Source organism: Scomber japonicus, chromosome 18, assembly GCF_027409825.1.
Source record: "Scomber japonicus isolate fScoJap1 chromosome 18, fScoJap1.pri, whole genome shotgun sequence".
In the NCBI taxonomy this organism is placed as follows: Eukaryota; Metazoa; Chordata; class Actinopteri; order Scombriformes; family Scombridae; genus Scomber; species Scomber japonicus.
In genome coordinates, this window is record NC_070595.1 from 13,806,658 (window position 1) to 13,819,856 (window position 13,199).

At 40.2% G+C, this 13,199-nt stretch overlaps 1 protein-coding gene across 1 annotated transcript in view; it reads right to left on the minus strand.

Annotated features, from left to right (window-relative positions):
- The window catches only part of cacna1aa (calcium channel, voltage-dependent, P/Q type, alpha 1A subunit, a), a 77,768-nt gene extending 67,275 nt beyond the window's left edge, over positions 1-10,493 (minus strand). The window contains exon 1 of the mRNA XM_053339072.1: positions 10,162-10,493. Coding sequence (XP_053195047.1) covers positions 10,162-10,493 — 332 coding nt within the window. The remainder of the gene's footprint in view (positions 1-10,161) is intronic.
- Between the last annotated feature and the right edge of the window lie 2,706 nt (positions 10,494-13,199).

The following is a 13,199-nucleotide window of genomic DNA, read 5'->3' on the forward strand; positions in this document are numbered from 1 at the left end:
TTCAAGCCATAGAGTCGGCAAATCTTGCCAGCAGCTGTTATTACCAATATTTCTATGGTGATTTATGTCCTAGTTGCTACACAGCAGCATGTTCCCATATTGATTTTGCTTCCATTGCTCAATTGCCATATATGTTACAAGGGCACCCATCTGCGGTATATCAAAAAACAGCTAACACGATGCAATTATCAGATTTTAGAGGATCAATTTACAATCTGAGAACAGTGTAGCTTGTCATTTCCATTTGCTCTTGGTGAACCATTCCTCCCCAGCACTTAATTACACTCTTTGCACTTTCAGTTGCAAAGCAGTGTTACATTAACTGTCTGAATGCTGATTGCACATTTGGCTGCACTTACACAAGACACTCTGAAAAACAAGGTCAAATGAATTCATAAAATGTAAAACTGTGAACCAAGATACGAGCCATTAACACCAAATCCTAACTTTTTGTTTTACACTGTATCTGACACGGTTATAAAAATAACTACTTTGAAGCATGCAAGTCAGCTAACACATAAAAACAGAAAAAAACCTTTTAAATTTCATTCTTAGAGAACAATACCAAATAATTAATCCTAATTTACTTACAATTACCATATGATTTGATTACATAAAGTCTCTGATATTTGCTCTTTCTAAAATATATTTAAAAAATACCTTGAAACATATATTGAACCTTTGTTCTGTGGGACTTTTTTCTGCTATATGTACTGAAAGAAGGCAACTGCTTGAAACATGAATACTTTAATTTTAGGAAATAAAATAATTGAAACACTGCCTGTGGTGATTATTGTATTTCATTTAAAATTTAGAAACAAAAGTTGTAAAGCAAATGTCCTAATGCTCCTAAATATATGCTCCTATAGAGTTCACCTGAACTAAACAACACAACTATTATCAATTTATTTGCATGTTTGAAAAATGGAAATAAAATATCAATTCAACTGAGATCTGTGAACTGCACTGCGATAGGAAGGAGAAGAGAGAGAGAGAACCAGAGATAGAGAGAGAGAGAGAGAGAGAGATAGAGAGAGAGGAAGATGTAGATTCCTTACTACCTCAAATGACCTCACTGTTCTCCACCTCTATGTACTGTAAGAACACTGTGGGAGGACAGACAGATATATTTCAGTAAGAGACACACACACACACACACACATACACACACACACACACACACACACACACACACACACAAACACACACATACACACACATCATGCACACAAAAAAGCTCTCAATATCACAAAATTGAGATATAGCAAATGGACAATGTCTATTATAAAATGTCATTCTTTTAAATTACCATGCTCTCTGTAGTCTAAAAATATTGACTGCCTAGGTAAATCATATTGGCTGAAGACAGATTTTGAAATTACACACGACAAATGTATGCATGCATAAGAGGACATATATCACCTATGTTGTCCAAGTGTGAAAAAAAAATAAAGAAAAACAATCTAAATGGATTAAATTTGTGTATAAAGTCAGTTTTGCTGCTGCTTTTTTCTGTACGTACTTGTGCGTGTGCATGCTCAGTGCCGAGTCTGCCCGCAGGGACTCAGGATACGGATCAATTCACACATTTATTACCAGACAGTCAAAAGGTATGAGGTAGGCAGATTGAGCCCAGAGGGCGCGCGCACACACATACACACACACGCACACATAAACACACACACAAACAGAAAGGAATCATAACACATATGCAGCCATACACACACACACACACATACACTTCTCATTGCCAACCATCATGAGCAAGCTAAACAAGACTTGCAGCTGTCAGGATGTTCTGAAAAATATCTCCAAAAACTTCCAACAAATGCTTAAAATTAGCATCACAAAAGGCGGAAGCGGGCAATTAGAGGAAGGACAAGATGTAGTGGAGGAGAGCAAGTGGAAACAGCAGTGACAGTAAAGTGAGAGGCAGGAAAAGAATGATGGATCGGATTTGAGTGAAAGAGAAAAAGTACAGGTAGTGAAACGTGAGAGGAGACGACAAAACTTCAGTTCCTATCCGTCAAATGGGGAGAGAGAGAGAGAGAGAGAGAGAGAGAGAGAGAGAGAGAGAGAGAGATAGAGAGGGAGAGAGAAAGAGCATGGAAAAAAGAGAAAGAGAGAAAAAAAGGAAAGAGGAAAAAAGTGTATTTGTGTCTAAGTGTTTTACTCATTATGGAGACGAAAATGTGTTTATTCGATCATGTTATAGGAGCTCATCTCCCATTTGGTGACAAAAGAAACAGAAGCCATTGACTTCTATGATGAAGTCTTGGTTTTTGGTTAAGGTTAGGATTACCGGGGTTAGACATATAACTGTTATGGTCGGTTAAGTCTCCAAGGAATACATGTAAGTCAATGTAATGTCTTATAAGTGACAAAAACAAGTTTGTGTGACTGTTCTGGATGCAGTGAGTGTTTGTCTCTCCACCACTTTGTGTTCAATGATTTATATTCAGACAGGCAGTTTGATTCTTTGTCTCTCTCTCTCTCCATTGTTTCTCATTAGTCTATCACTCTCTATAATGTCTCTGTCTTACTGACTCCCCTCCTTTCTCTCTTTCACTCTCCACAGTCCATATCTCTCTCTGTTCTGCCTTTTTCTTCCAGCTGTATATTAGAAGCAAAACTCTCTCTCTCTCTCTCTCTCTCTCTCTCTCTCTCTCTCTCTCTCTCTCTCTCTCTCTCTCTCTCTCTCTCTCTCTCTCTCTCTCTCTCTCTCTCTCTCTCTCTCTCTCTCTCTCTCTCTCTCTCTCTCTCTCTCTCTCTCTCTCTCTCTCTCTCTCTCTCTCTCCCTTACCTTAACTCTCATTCAAATATTTGGAAGACAAATAGAAATAGAAGCACCAGGAGACCATGCATGGGAGCGCACAGGAACAACTGATGACGCTACGTGCATGGATGTGAAGGATAAAATTCAATGGATGTGACCAGATTGAAAAAGCGGGAGACCGACCCCACATGAGCGGAGTGTGTACTGTAAGAGTGTGTGTTTTCTAAATGAAGAGGTGAAGAGGAAATAAAAGAGACTCTACCACAGACTGTGATTGACTTGTGAACAAATGAATAAGCACATTCACACAAACATTGTACACATGTACACACACACACACACAAACTAAGCTGAGTCTGTGTAGTTACCAGCTGACAGTTGCAAGCTGGAGAAAGGCCAATAAATAATTTAGATTCTGCAGTGAACGTAGATCACTGACTCTCCACATCCACCGAAAAACACCACCCCCCCCCCCACTCCCCCCTTCTCTCTCTGTTCCTGGGTGTGTCTCTTTTTCACTTTAACTCTTCCTCTTCCTCACTTTCTCTATTTCATCGTCAGTTCTTTCTTTGAACTCCCAACCTATCTGACTCTGGACTGGACTCCATGGCGGCGTGGTCAGGTACATTAAAACATATAAATCTGAGTCAGTACTCAGATACACACACTGTCATTGAGTCTGGTCAGGACCAAATATGGAACTAGGTGATTAAGGCACTTCTAGCCTGTACAACATTTGAACTCAAAAACACAAGATGCCTGCTGCCTTTAAGAAACTTCAGTTGAACACTTTGTTCAATGTTGGCTTATGAGTTAAGAATATGTAAAAATAACTGAGACAACTTAACTCAATTACAAATAAGTTCAATATACTTAAGTCAACAACAGTCACGCTGACAAATGTCACAGTCAGATTTGTTTTGTATTTGCATTCATTTGTCACAAATAATTTATAGCTGTGGCTGCCCCTGTTGGAGCCACTGAATTCAAGAGTTAGTATAAAGACAACATGCAATTGACTGCTGAGGTAGGGACCAAATTCAATACTAATGCTATTGTTTTTGAATTATTTCCTTTGTTAGGATTAAAAAAGCAGGACTTATCTTAACATATATTAAAAACACACCGCACAACTGCTTTCATGTACTATATGTTTTCTTCGTCTCTGGAGAATTTTAACCCATAAACAACGCATCCTGGAAAGCCTGCTGATATGCTGATCATGTTTCATTAAAAACTTAATTTAGCAAGCTGAGGGACCTCTCAGCAGAATATCCATTCGACCCACCATTTCAAGACAGAAGAACTCATGTTTATAAATTCTTAAGTGGTCTGAAAATGAAAAGGAAAAAATTTTCAAGCTGAATTAACTTGAAATTAATTACATTTAGAGTCAAGTTAGTTGATTCCACTAAATTCCTATGTGGTGTTTTACAGTACCATTTACAGGCACACTGTACAATATACACAAGTTAACTATGAAATGCTCATTGACTGTGCCATTTGATTTCCCTATTCTCATACTCTGAGGCATTAAGTAGAATAATCTAATTAAATGTATTCAGTCTGTATTTCATGACTCTTGTACAAAATATTCAACTCTCTAACTTCATATCTTCTGCACTCATGATTATGACATTGTGGTTAATTTAAAAATACAGTACTTGTATTACATTTCATATTGAGCTCATTGGTACTATAGATAGCTAGAACATATATTGACTTTTTCTCCATTTACAACAGCAAGGGAAAACACACTTAAATGTACACTAATGACGCATGCAACACCACATAGTGTTCATGTAATATATATGTGAGGGGAGTGTGTGTGTGTGTGTGCTGGTCTGTGTTTGTGTGTTTATGTACCTGCATATATGCTAATATTACTGTACTGCAGAGGTGGATATTATAGACTTAGCTGGCGCCTAACATTTACACAGAAACTAATAACTGAGTACAGGAAAATGTAAAGAAGACATACAAATACCATCATATACACACACACAACCGCACAAGGTTTACAGTAACTCGGACAAGGACACCAAATATGGATTCGGCAAGGTCAAAGGGTCAAATGTCGGTAGGACAGCAGATGGGGGAAGGATTTCATTTCTAAGGCCCTATAGGATGACCCATTTAAGTTTCAACTTTCGACCGACATGTGACATGATATGTTATTTATGAGCATATTATAAAAGGACAATAACAGCACAATCATTATGATAGCAAATTCATGTTATATACTATAATACATGCCCTGAGCAAATACATAACAAAAGCTCATAATACTGTACTATATCTCTCCTCAGATAATTTGTTACTGCAGTATCTATACACTGGATATGGTCAATGATCTGATACAAAACAGGTAATAAATCAGTGACAATACAATACACTGCAATTTCAAGTCAATTCATAATGATAAATTGCAGCTATGATTTAATTTTGAATCATCTCTGATATAAAAGGCTTGAATATTTTTAACTGGTTCATGAATTTAAGAGTATTATATTTGATTGATAGTAATCACATATGTCTTTGTTAAAGCAAACTGCAGGATTTCAGCTGCATTTTGATAGTAGCCCTATGCTAACATTAGCATTACCTACATCCAGCTAGCTGACTGCTCCTTCCAATAACTTTACTGTCAGCGTTCATGTTGCAGTGTTAAATTAGCGACCTTTGTGGTGCCACTAACAATTTTCGGACGTCAGGCAACGTTAAATATAATACAGACCGACAACAGTATAGCATTTTCCAAGTAAAGTAGATGAGTCGAGACAGGCTTGTATGCTGTGTGTGGTGGAATTACTGTGACTGTAAATGTTATTAAATTGTGTTGGATGTACCTGTAGAGTGAGGCATGCAGTAAGTCTCAATAAAAGTTCGATTCTGAGATAGGGTTGTCTCTGAACAGGATATGCGCTGTGTGCCTGCAGTTCAATACTGTATGTTTATCAGTAGCCTACCCAAATTCAGTTAGAAAGGTATCGAAATGCTGGTATTAATATCATTCAGTAAGGCCACATTGGGGGTTTTCACAAAAGGGAATGGCACTGTAACAGGCTTGAACTCTATTATGCTAATTCTAATTAAACAACTAAATATCTAATGTATCTAAATATGGATGTGAGAGAATAGTTATTTATATGATAGGCTACTCCCATGGGTCCAGAGTCAGTTCACAACTAAATTAAGCCGCAGGTCATACTTCTGCTCAACAGTGAGTCCACTGAGACTCATGCATCTGGTGAGTTAAAATGTTTTTTTTCAAATCTTCATTCAGTAAACTTTAAACAGTTGACTCAAGAATCCACCAAAATAACATGCATCTGGCTACGGGCTGCAGGTTCTAATGAATCAACGGCAATTCCAATGTTATAATGAACACCATTACTATTTCTGAGCCCTTTTCTTCATTGTGTTTTGCAATTAAATTGACTTCTATGTTGGCCATAAAACTGTCAGTGAAGGATGTACGGCAGATATTATAAATGAAAAGAAAACCTCTTTAAATAAGGGATTTTTCAAGTAATTTCATTTTGCCCCTAATCTTGTTTCGGGTAATTTGATATTGAGTGTTTTCCAGTATGAGCCTCTTTTCATATTTTCCAACACGATACAGCTATAAAGTACACACTTAGGCATCTCTCCTTGAATGTGGAGAGGGAAATGTCAGTCTTCACACCTTTTGTGGTAATCGTGGACAGAAGGTTTCTCTTTGACATGAGAAGTTAAACACATTTACAAAATACGAAACAAGAAGCAAAATGACTCTGAATGCCGCTGTTTCCACTGATGTATGTTCGGTTAGGAATAGTTTTAACTCAGGGCAATGGGACAATTATGTGTTAAAATAGACAAATAATTATATTTTGGTTGGATTATTAGGATTACTATAGATCAGAACCGAAATCTACCATCATTGGCTCCAATATCCAATATTTTTCTTTCACATTTTTGCATGTGAAAGTTCTATAAATACCACAAATAAACACATTACTATAAAACAGTTCAGTTTTGTTCATTTTTGTTTGCTTTGGTTTGAACCAGTAGCATGAAAGTCCATCAACTAATGAGACAATGGACACCTTGACACAGTCCACAGTGGTGCAGTGGGGTCTGGAGTTACCTGAGACGACCTTATGATTGATATGGGCATCACCACCTACATACACCACCCACTCCACAAAAACTTCCTCAACTGACTCAAGCTTTAGCATGTTAGGTAATTTAGCAGAGCCTAATCCATTCCGAGGACAATTAAACATGCATTTGGCAGATATAGCTAAATCATTAACAATAAATGGGTGATTTAATACGTGATTATGAGATCTTTCCTAGTAGTTTCAAGAGATCCAGGGAGCTTTGTCTTTGAAATATCGATTGAAGGAGTTTATGGAAATCTCAAAATAGCATTTCATTATGAAACCCATTTTGTGCCATCATGGTTAGTTTTACCACATTAATCCATGCAATAATCTCTAATGGATCTCAAATGTACTATAGGTTGCCCACAATAGTCCAAGTAATACAATGGATGGGCAGTGTAACATGAATGTATTCCCTGGGGAGGAGGGGAACTCTATATTCTCTATTATACCCACATGATAGGTACACCTCACAATTTATTACAATCCAATAAACAACAATAGCACGAAGTTCAGCTTCAAAAAATACCACTAAATTGAATCAACACTCTGACACAGTCTCAACAAATATTGAACATTATAAGCTTCAAAGAGGTAGTATTTATTGCTATTGTGTTAGATTGCATAAGATCCTACTAATGTTCATGTTATTGTATCTAACACATCTACGTTACCGTTGGGACCGTGTGCACTTCAAAGACAATGCAAAAATAAGATACATAATGGAAATTGAAAATTGATAAGAAAATATATAGAGAATAAATAAACCACCCCCAACAACTACTTTCCAGACCATCAGAGGCTAACCATCAAGCTCCAGGAAACCAAACAGATCACTAATGTCAGCAGAGCAGATATATTATAAATAAATAATAAAAAATGTGTCAACCATTTCATAATATGGCTGCAAGTTTAGTTAATACCATCTTAACAAAAGCTCTTCTGAAACCTTGAAATTAATCAGCATATACAGCTCTACACTTAAAGCTATTTAATGATTAGTGTTAAGTGTTTTATTGCCATAATCAGACCCATCTCCACCAGGCAATTTCCCACCCCGCAAAATATATTGGTAATATAAAAAAGGCAAAATTTTCTGTTGGCCTAATGAAATAAAAAGGAACGTATATCTCACTTGAAGATGTTTAAATCTATATATGACCAGCTATGTGACTGTGTGACTTTGTGACAGTGAGACACCGTTCTTTTCCATGACAGATAACTTGTAACAGTAATATCATTAACATTGGCTCCATATAGTTTAAGTGCCCCACTATGCCATGACAGTGTGACAATGAGCCTGCACTGACAATAGCTGAACCCTGAAGCTGAAGCACTTAAATGGAATTCAGCCATGATTAATGTTACTGTTGAAATATGGACACATGGAGTGACATGTCAAAACATTGTGCTTGTAATAGACATCTTGCAGCTTTTTTATGCACGTGAAAGCGAACCCAACAAGGTCCACAAGTTTCCTGTGTATTCTCTTAAATGTTGGATTCCATTGTCCCGCTTTTTTCTTTCCAATGCAGTTATTATTTCTCCATTTTTGTTATTAGTCCTGTTAAAGTTGGTTCAACATTTCCTTTTTCTATTAGTATGTAAACATGAGCAATCTGCACTTTTCTTAAAAAGTTGACACTGAGAGGTTTATACCTTAAGGAAGTGTCTGACACTAATAAGCAAAACAAGACCCTGATTCCCCAATGTTTTGCTCAAAAGTAAGAAATCCAACATTTGAGAACAGTCTACAAATAACCTCATATAAAGATTGTATAAAGAATTTATGTATATTTAGAAAGTGTGTTTTACTGGTTTTCTTCATTTTTTTTAGAGTAATACATTTTGGAAATGAAGTTGATGAATATATATAACATCAGATTTCATGCACCCGCGCCCTCACTCTCACTAACACACACGACTGTCATTTAGATGGTGAATAGACATGATTCACAGTCACTATAAGTAGCTCCTGCATTTCACCAGAGCAGCCCAATTAGTGTGTGTAGTTATGTCACAGCTCAAGCATCAGCATCGATCAATACAATCATTACTCCAATTTCCCCTCTTGTCATTAACACTCACACAGAAACTTACTTTCATGTTTGCATGTATTCAGACAGACATACGCAAAATCCTAGAAAATGAAAATACTCAAATCATTTGGTTTTTCTACCCAGAATGGTGCAATGTGCCGCTTTCTGAAAAATGAAAATGCAGGGTAATGCTGGGAATTCAACGCTGTTACACTTAGCACCAGCACACATACACGCATGTACACACACAAACACACACACACACACACACACACACACACACACACACACACACACACACACACACACACACACACACACACACACAGAGCACAGAGTTTGAAATGATGGTACATTCATTCAGTGACACCTGCATCTTGTGTGATTAAGAGGAGGAGCCTCAAAATGGGGAAATACTGTCAATGCACAAGTTAATAAGCCAGCATAGTTACATACCTGCTCACTCTCTCTCACACACACAAACAGACACACACACACAGGCACACAGGCACACACACACACATACATACACACACAATATCTAGACACCTGCATCATGTTGATATGGTACAAACACACAGATTGTAGCTGCTTATTTTCATCTCTCTCCACCTCTCCTCCTATCCTCCCCTCCCCTCCCCTTCCCCCATCTCCCCTGTCTCCATACCCGCGTTGGGCGCTGGGCCTACTCTGCTGACATCAGCAACCATGCAGCAGCGCCCCCTAGAAACCCCCACCCGCCTCGACCACTACCACTACCACCACACATTTACACACACAAACACACACACACACACACACACACACACACACACACACACACACACACACACACAGGAAACGTATATCAAGCAAGTCCGAGGAGATGTGACATGGAATTACTAACAAATGTGATTGATGGTGACCAACAGCCTCATAAAAAGCGGCTGATGGTTCATGCCCCCTCCTCTTAATTAACTATAAATTACATGGTCAGTATTTCCTCTGTCACCTCATATAGCCTAACTCACATGGGCATTGATGCATCTGCTGGTTACACCTTTGTCATTAAATGGCAATGTAAAGCTTGCTACTCATGGAATAAGAAAAAAATGTGAACCATTCAATCCAACATCTGACTGCACATTACCTGATCTCCAGAAAAGGCCTACAGTAGTCAGCTTTTACTCACTGGACAAGGCCAGGTAAAGGATATGGCCATTCGGTGATCTTTTTGGCGTATTTTCTCACGAAGTTATCCTCACTGAAAATGAACAGCGAGCGGTTGACAGTGAAACAGTTCTGGCGCACAGGAATGGGGTTATAGAGGGCCATAGTCCGGGCTCTCTGCGCCATTGACTGCTTGTACACTCTTTGGCCTCCGGGCCCCCCAGGTGGACCGTGACCGTGGCCGTGGCCATGCCCGTGGCCGTGACCGTGAGGGTGTCCGTGGGGTCCTCCTTGTCTGCTTCCACCACGGCCGCCCGGGCCCCCTCCGCCGGGCCCTCCGCCATACCTGGCCGGTACCTCGTCTCCGAACCGCGCCATTCTATGGACACCGAAAGCCAATCTTCACGAAGCAGCGGAGAAGGAGACCAATGCTCAGCTGTGCAGCCACACAACATTACATCCCATCTGGATCACAACGTCTCATATGCACAACGGGTTGTCTTGTAAGCTAAATGCTGATCACCTGCACCCGGCGAGCAGTTATATGCAGCTGTTGGTTTTAGCAGACGAGGACGCCCATGTACCGTCTCCTGCTCTGTGCGTCTCTGCCAACGGTCAATTGTGGGTGTGAGGAAATTAAACGTGTGGTCGGTCGGCTGACTGGTTACACTGTAGGGTAGTGTTGTGGGTGTCTCAGTCTTAGTCCGTTCTTATATCTGTATAAACCAGGTTTCGCCCCCAACATGAAATCATGGGGAGACTGTAGCGAGTTAACATGAATGTTTCATGTTCTCCATGGTCCATGCCTGTATGAGAGCGCACCACAGCCTTCTGCGCCTTTCGGGGCGATTTATTTCTTTACTGTCATGACAGCATATAATGACAGTACACGCGCCTTTAACAACACACAGGCCTCAATAAATCAGATTGCCAGAATTAAATCAAAAAAATATTAATACCCTGTACCTTCAGCGGTCAGATGTTCAAACTTGGCATTTTGGAAACAGCCGCGTTTCTGAATACTTAAAAGGCATGGAATGGGAAAGCTACTATTATTTATTTATTTAGAAACATCCGCAATGTTTGGTACATTGTGTGGCAATAATGTGGCTCCCGCCACCTTACAGTTGTTTTACCAGTGCGCTCTGACAAGCCTTGAGAGCAGGAAAAATGTGGCATTTGTTATTAATGAGTCTTATTCAGAATAAAAAATCTCGAGCAGAAAGTAGGAAGAAAAATACCGTTTTCCTTTGAAATGTCGTCGTCATTGTAGTCGAGATGAAACAATTTTGTCAAATGAATTCAATAGCATCCTCCCTCGTTGCATCCATCATCTTCTCTCCGACACCTGCGCGGCCATCCAGAAGCTGAGCAAGGGACACACGGACGGCGTCGTCAAAGAGAAGGATATGACGGCCGCTTCTCTGCCGTCTTACACCCTCTCATGATCTTGGTTTGGCTGTTCGAGGTGCAGCAGTGCCGATAAAGTCCCTCACCATCCCCACCCCGAAAAGTCTACCTTCGTCCGCACTGATGAGCCCAAATGTCCTGGCAGAGCGTCCTTTCTCTCTCTCTCATTGGAGTAGGGGGAGTGCGTTCTTACGGCCTCCTCTCTCTTCGTCCAGCAGCCCCAAGGGGAGGAGGAGAGAGACAGACGGACGGACGGAACGATGGATTGGTGAATGGATGGAGACAAAATTTAAAGGGAGGGGACCGGCTGTTCCTTTGGAATTCTGGTCGGAGTTTATCCAATCATTAAATAATCGCACCGCGTGGAATCATTGTCTTTAAGCTTGTGTGAACTATAAAGGGAGCCGGATCGGCTCTGCAGCAGCAGCACATGACGCACGCAGCTCGTCCAACTTGCAGACGAATGTCACGGACGGAGGCACAGTCTATCGCCTGTTTTTTTAAGGTGCTTCGGGCTATAGCCCTGCCCAGTTGGATTGGGCCTGTCCAACTCCAAATAAATTTGAAATAATGCGTAAAATAGTCTATTGGCGTAGAGGATGAGCTGACATCTGCAACTATGACTGTGTTTCTCCTTTTCTCCCACCTCTGTATGAGTGTTTTTCTTAAAGACCCAGTAAGTATTCTTATTATAGCCAGATGTGCGCGCGCGCGTGTGTGCTTATGTGTGGTGGAAAGGGGGAGTGTTGGCATCATGCAGGTCGCGCAAAGATACAGCTGCAACCAAAGCTGACAATGACTGAGTGCACACAAGCGCGTGAGTAGAGTAAAAGCGCGTCAAAGTGTGGGTGCGCAAGTCTGCGTGTGTTTGTTAGGGAAGGTGGAGGGGGAGGCTATTCTTAGCAACAGACATTTGGAAATTAATGGACGAAGAGAGCTCTCTCCTCCCTCCCTCTCCAAAACCGAGTCTAGGATCTTCTTCCCTGCCCCCCTCCCTCTCCTCTCCTCTCCTCTCCTCACCTCGAGGATTTTCTCATTGCTCCACCAAATCACCGGTGTCTGTTTAAGGGACCGTATGCTTTGCGCTAAAGCCCTGGCACAACAAAGATTTTCAATGACATAACAACACAGACAACGTGAATGGACATTTCCAAGAGATGAGAGCTGCTGCATTTTTTTTCTTGTGATAACGTTTCTATATTACCCATCAATTCCATGCAAGTTGTCAAACCTGTCATCTCTTATAAAATATCAGTCTTTCGCATAGAGGGAAACTCAGACTGAAACAGAAGCAACCCGAATACCAATTGTATTTTAATTGCATTGGATTTTTTTTATGATGACTTGTGGACAAAATTGGTCTCATATTCAGTGAATGCCATTAGCCTTTCTCAAACATACCGTGAGTCCTACTAGGGCCAATACGTTAATCCCTAGAGAAGAGGAGAAGTATAGGCTATAGCCCACACCATCACAGGGCAGCGTTCTCTTAATATATTACGTGACCTAATTGATTGACTCCAGAAATAGCTGCCTCTGTGAATGGGAAATGATTATACATATACAGATTTAAGGGTGACCGGGAGAATGAATTCACCTCTCCAAGAGATTGAATCAGGAGAGAAACCTTCCGCGTGCGAAAGCCAATCGATAACAGCACGACCTTAAACGTCT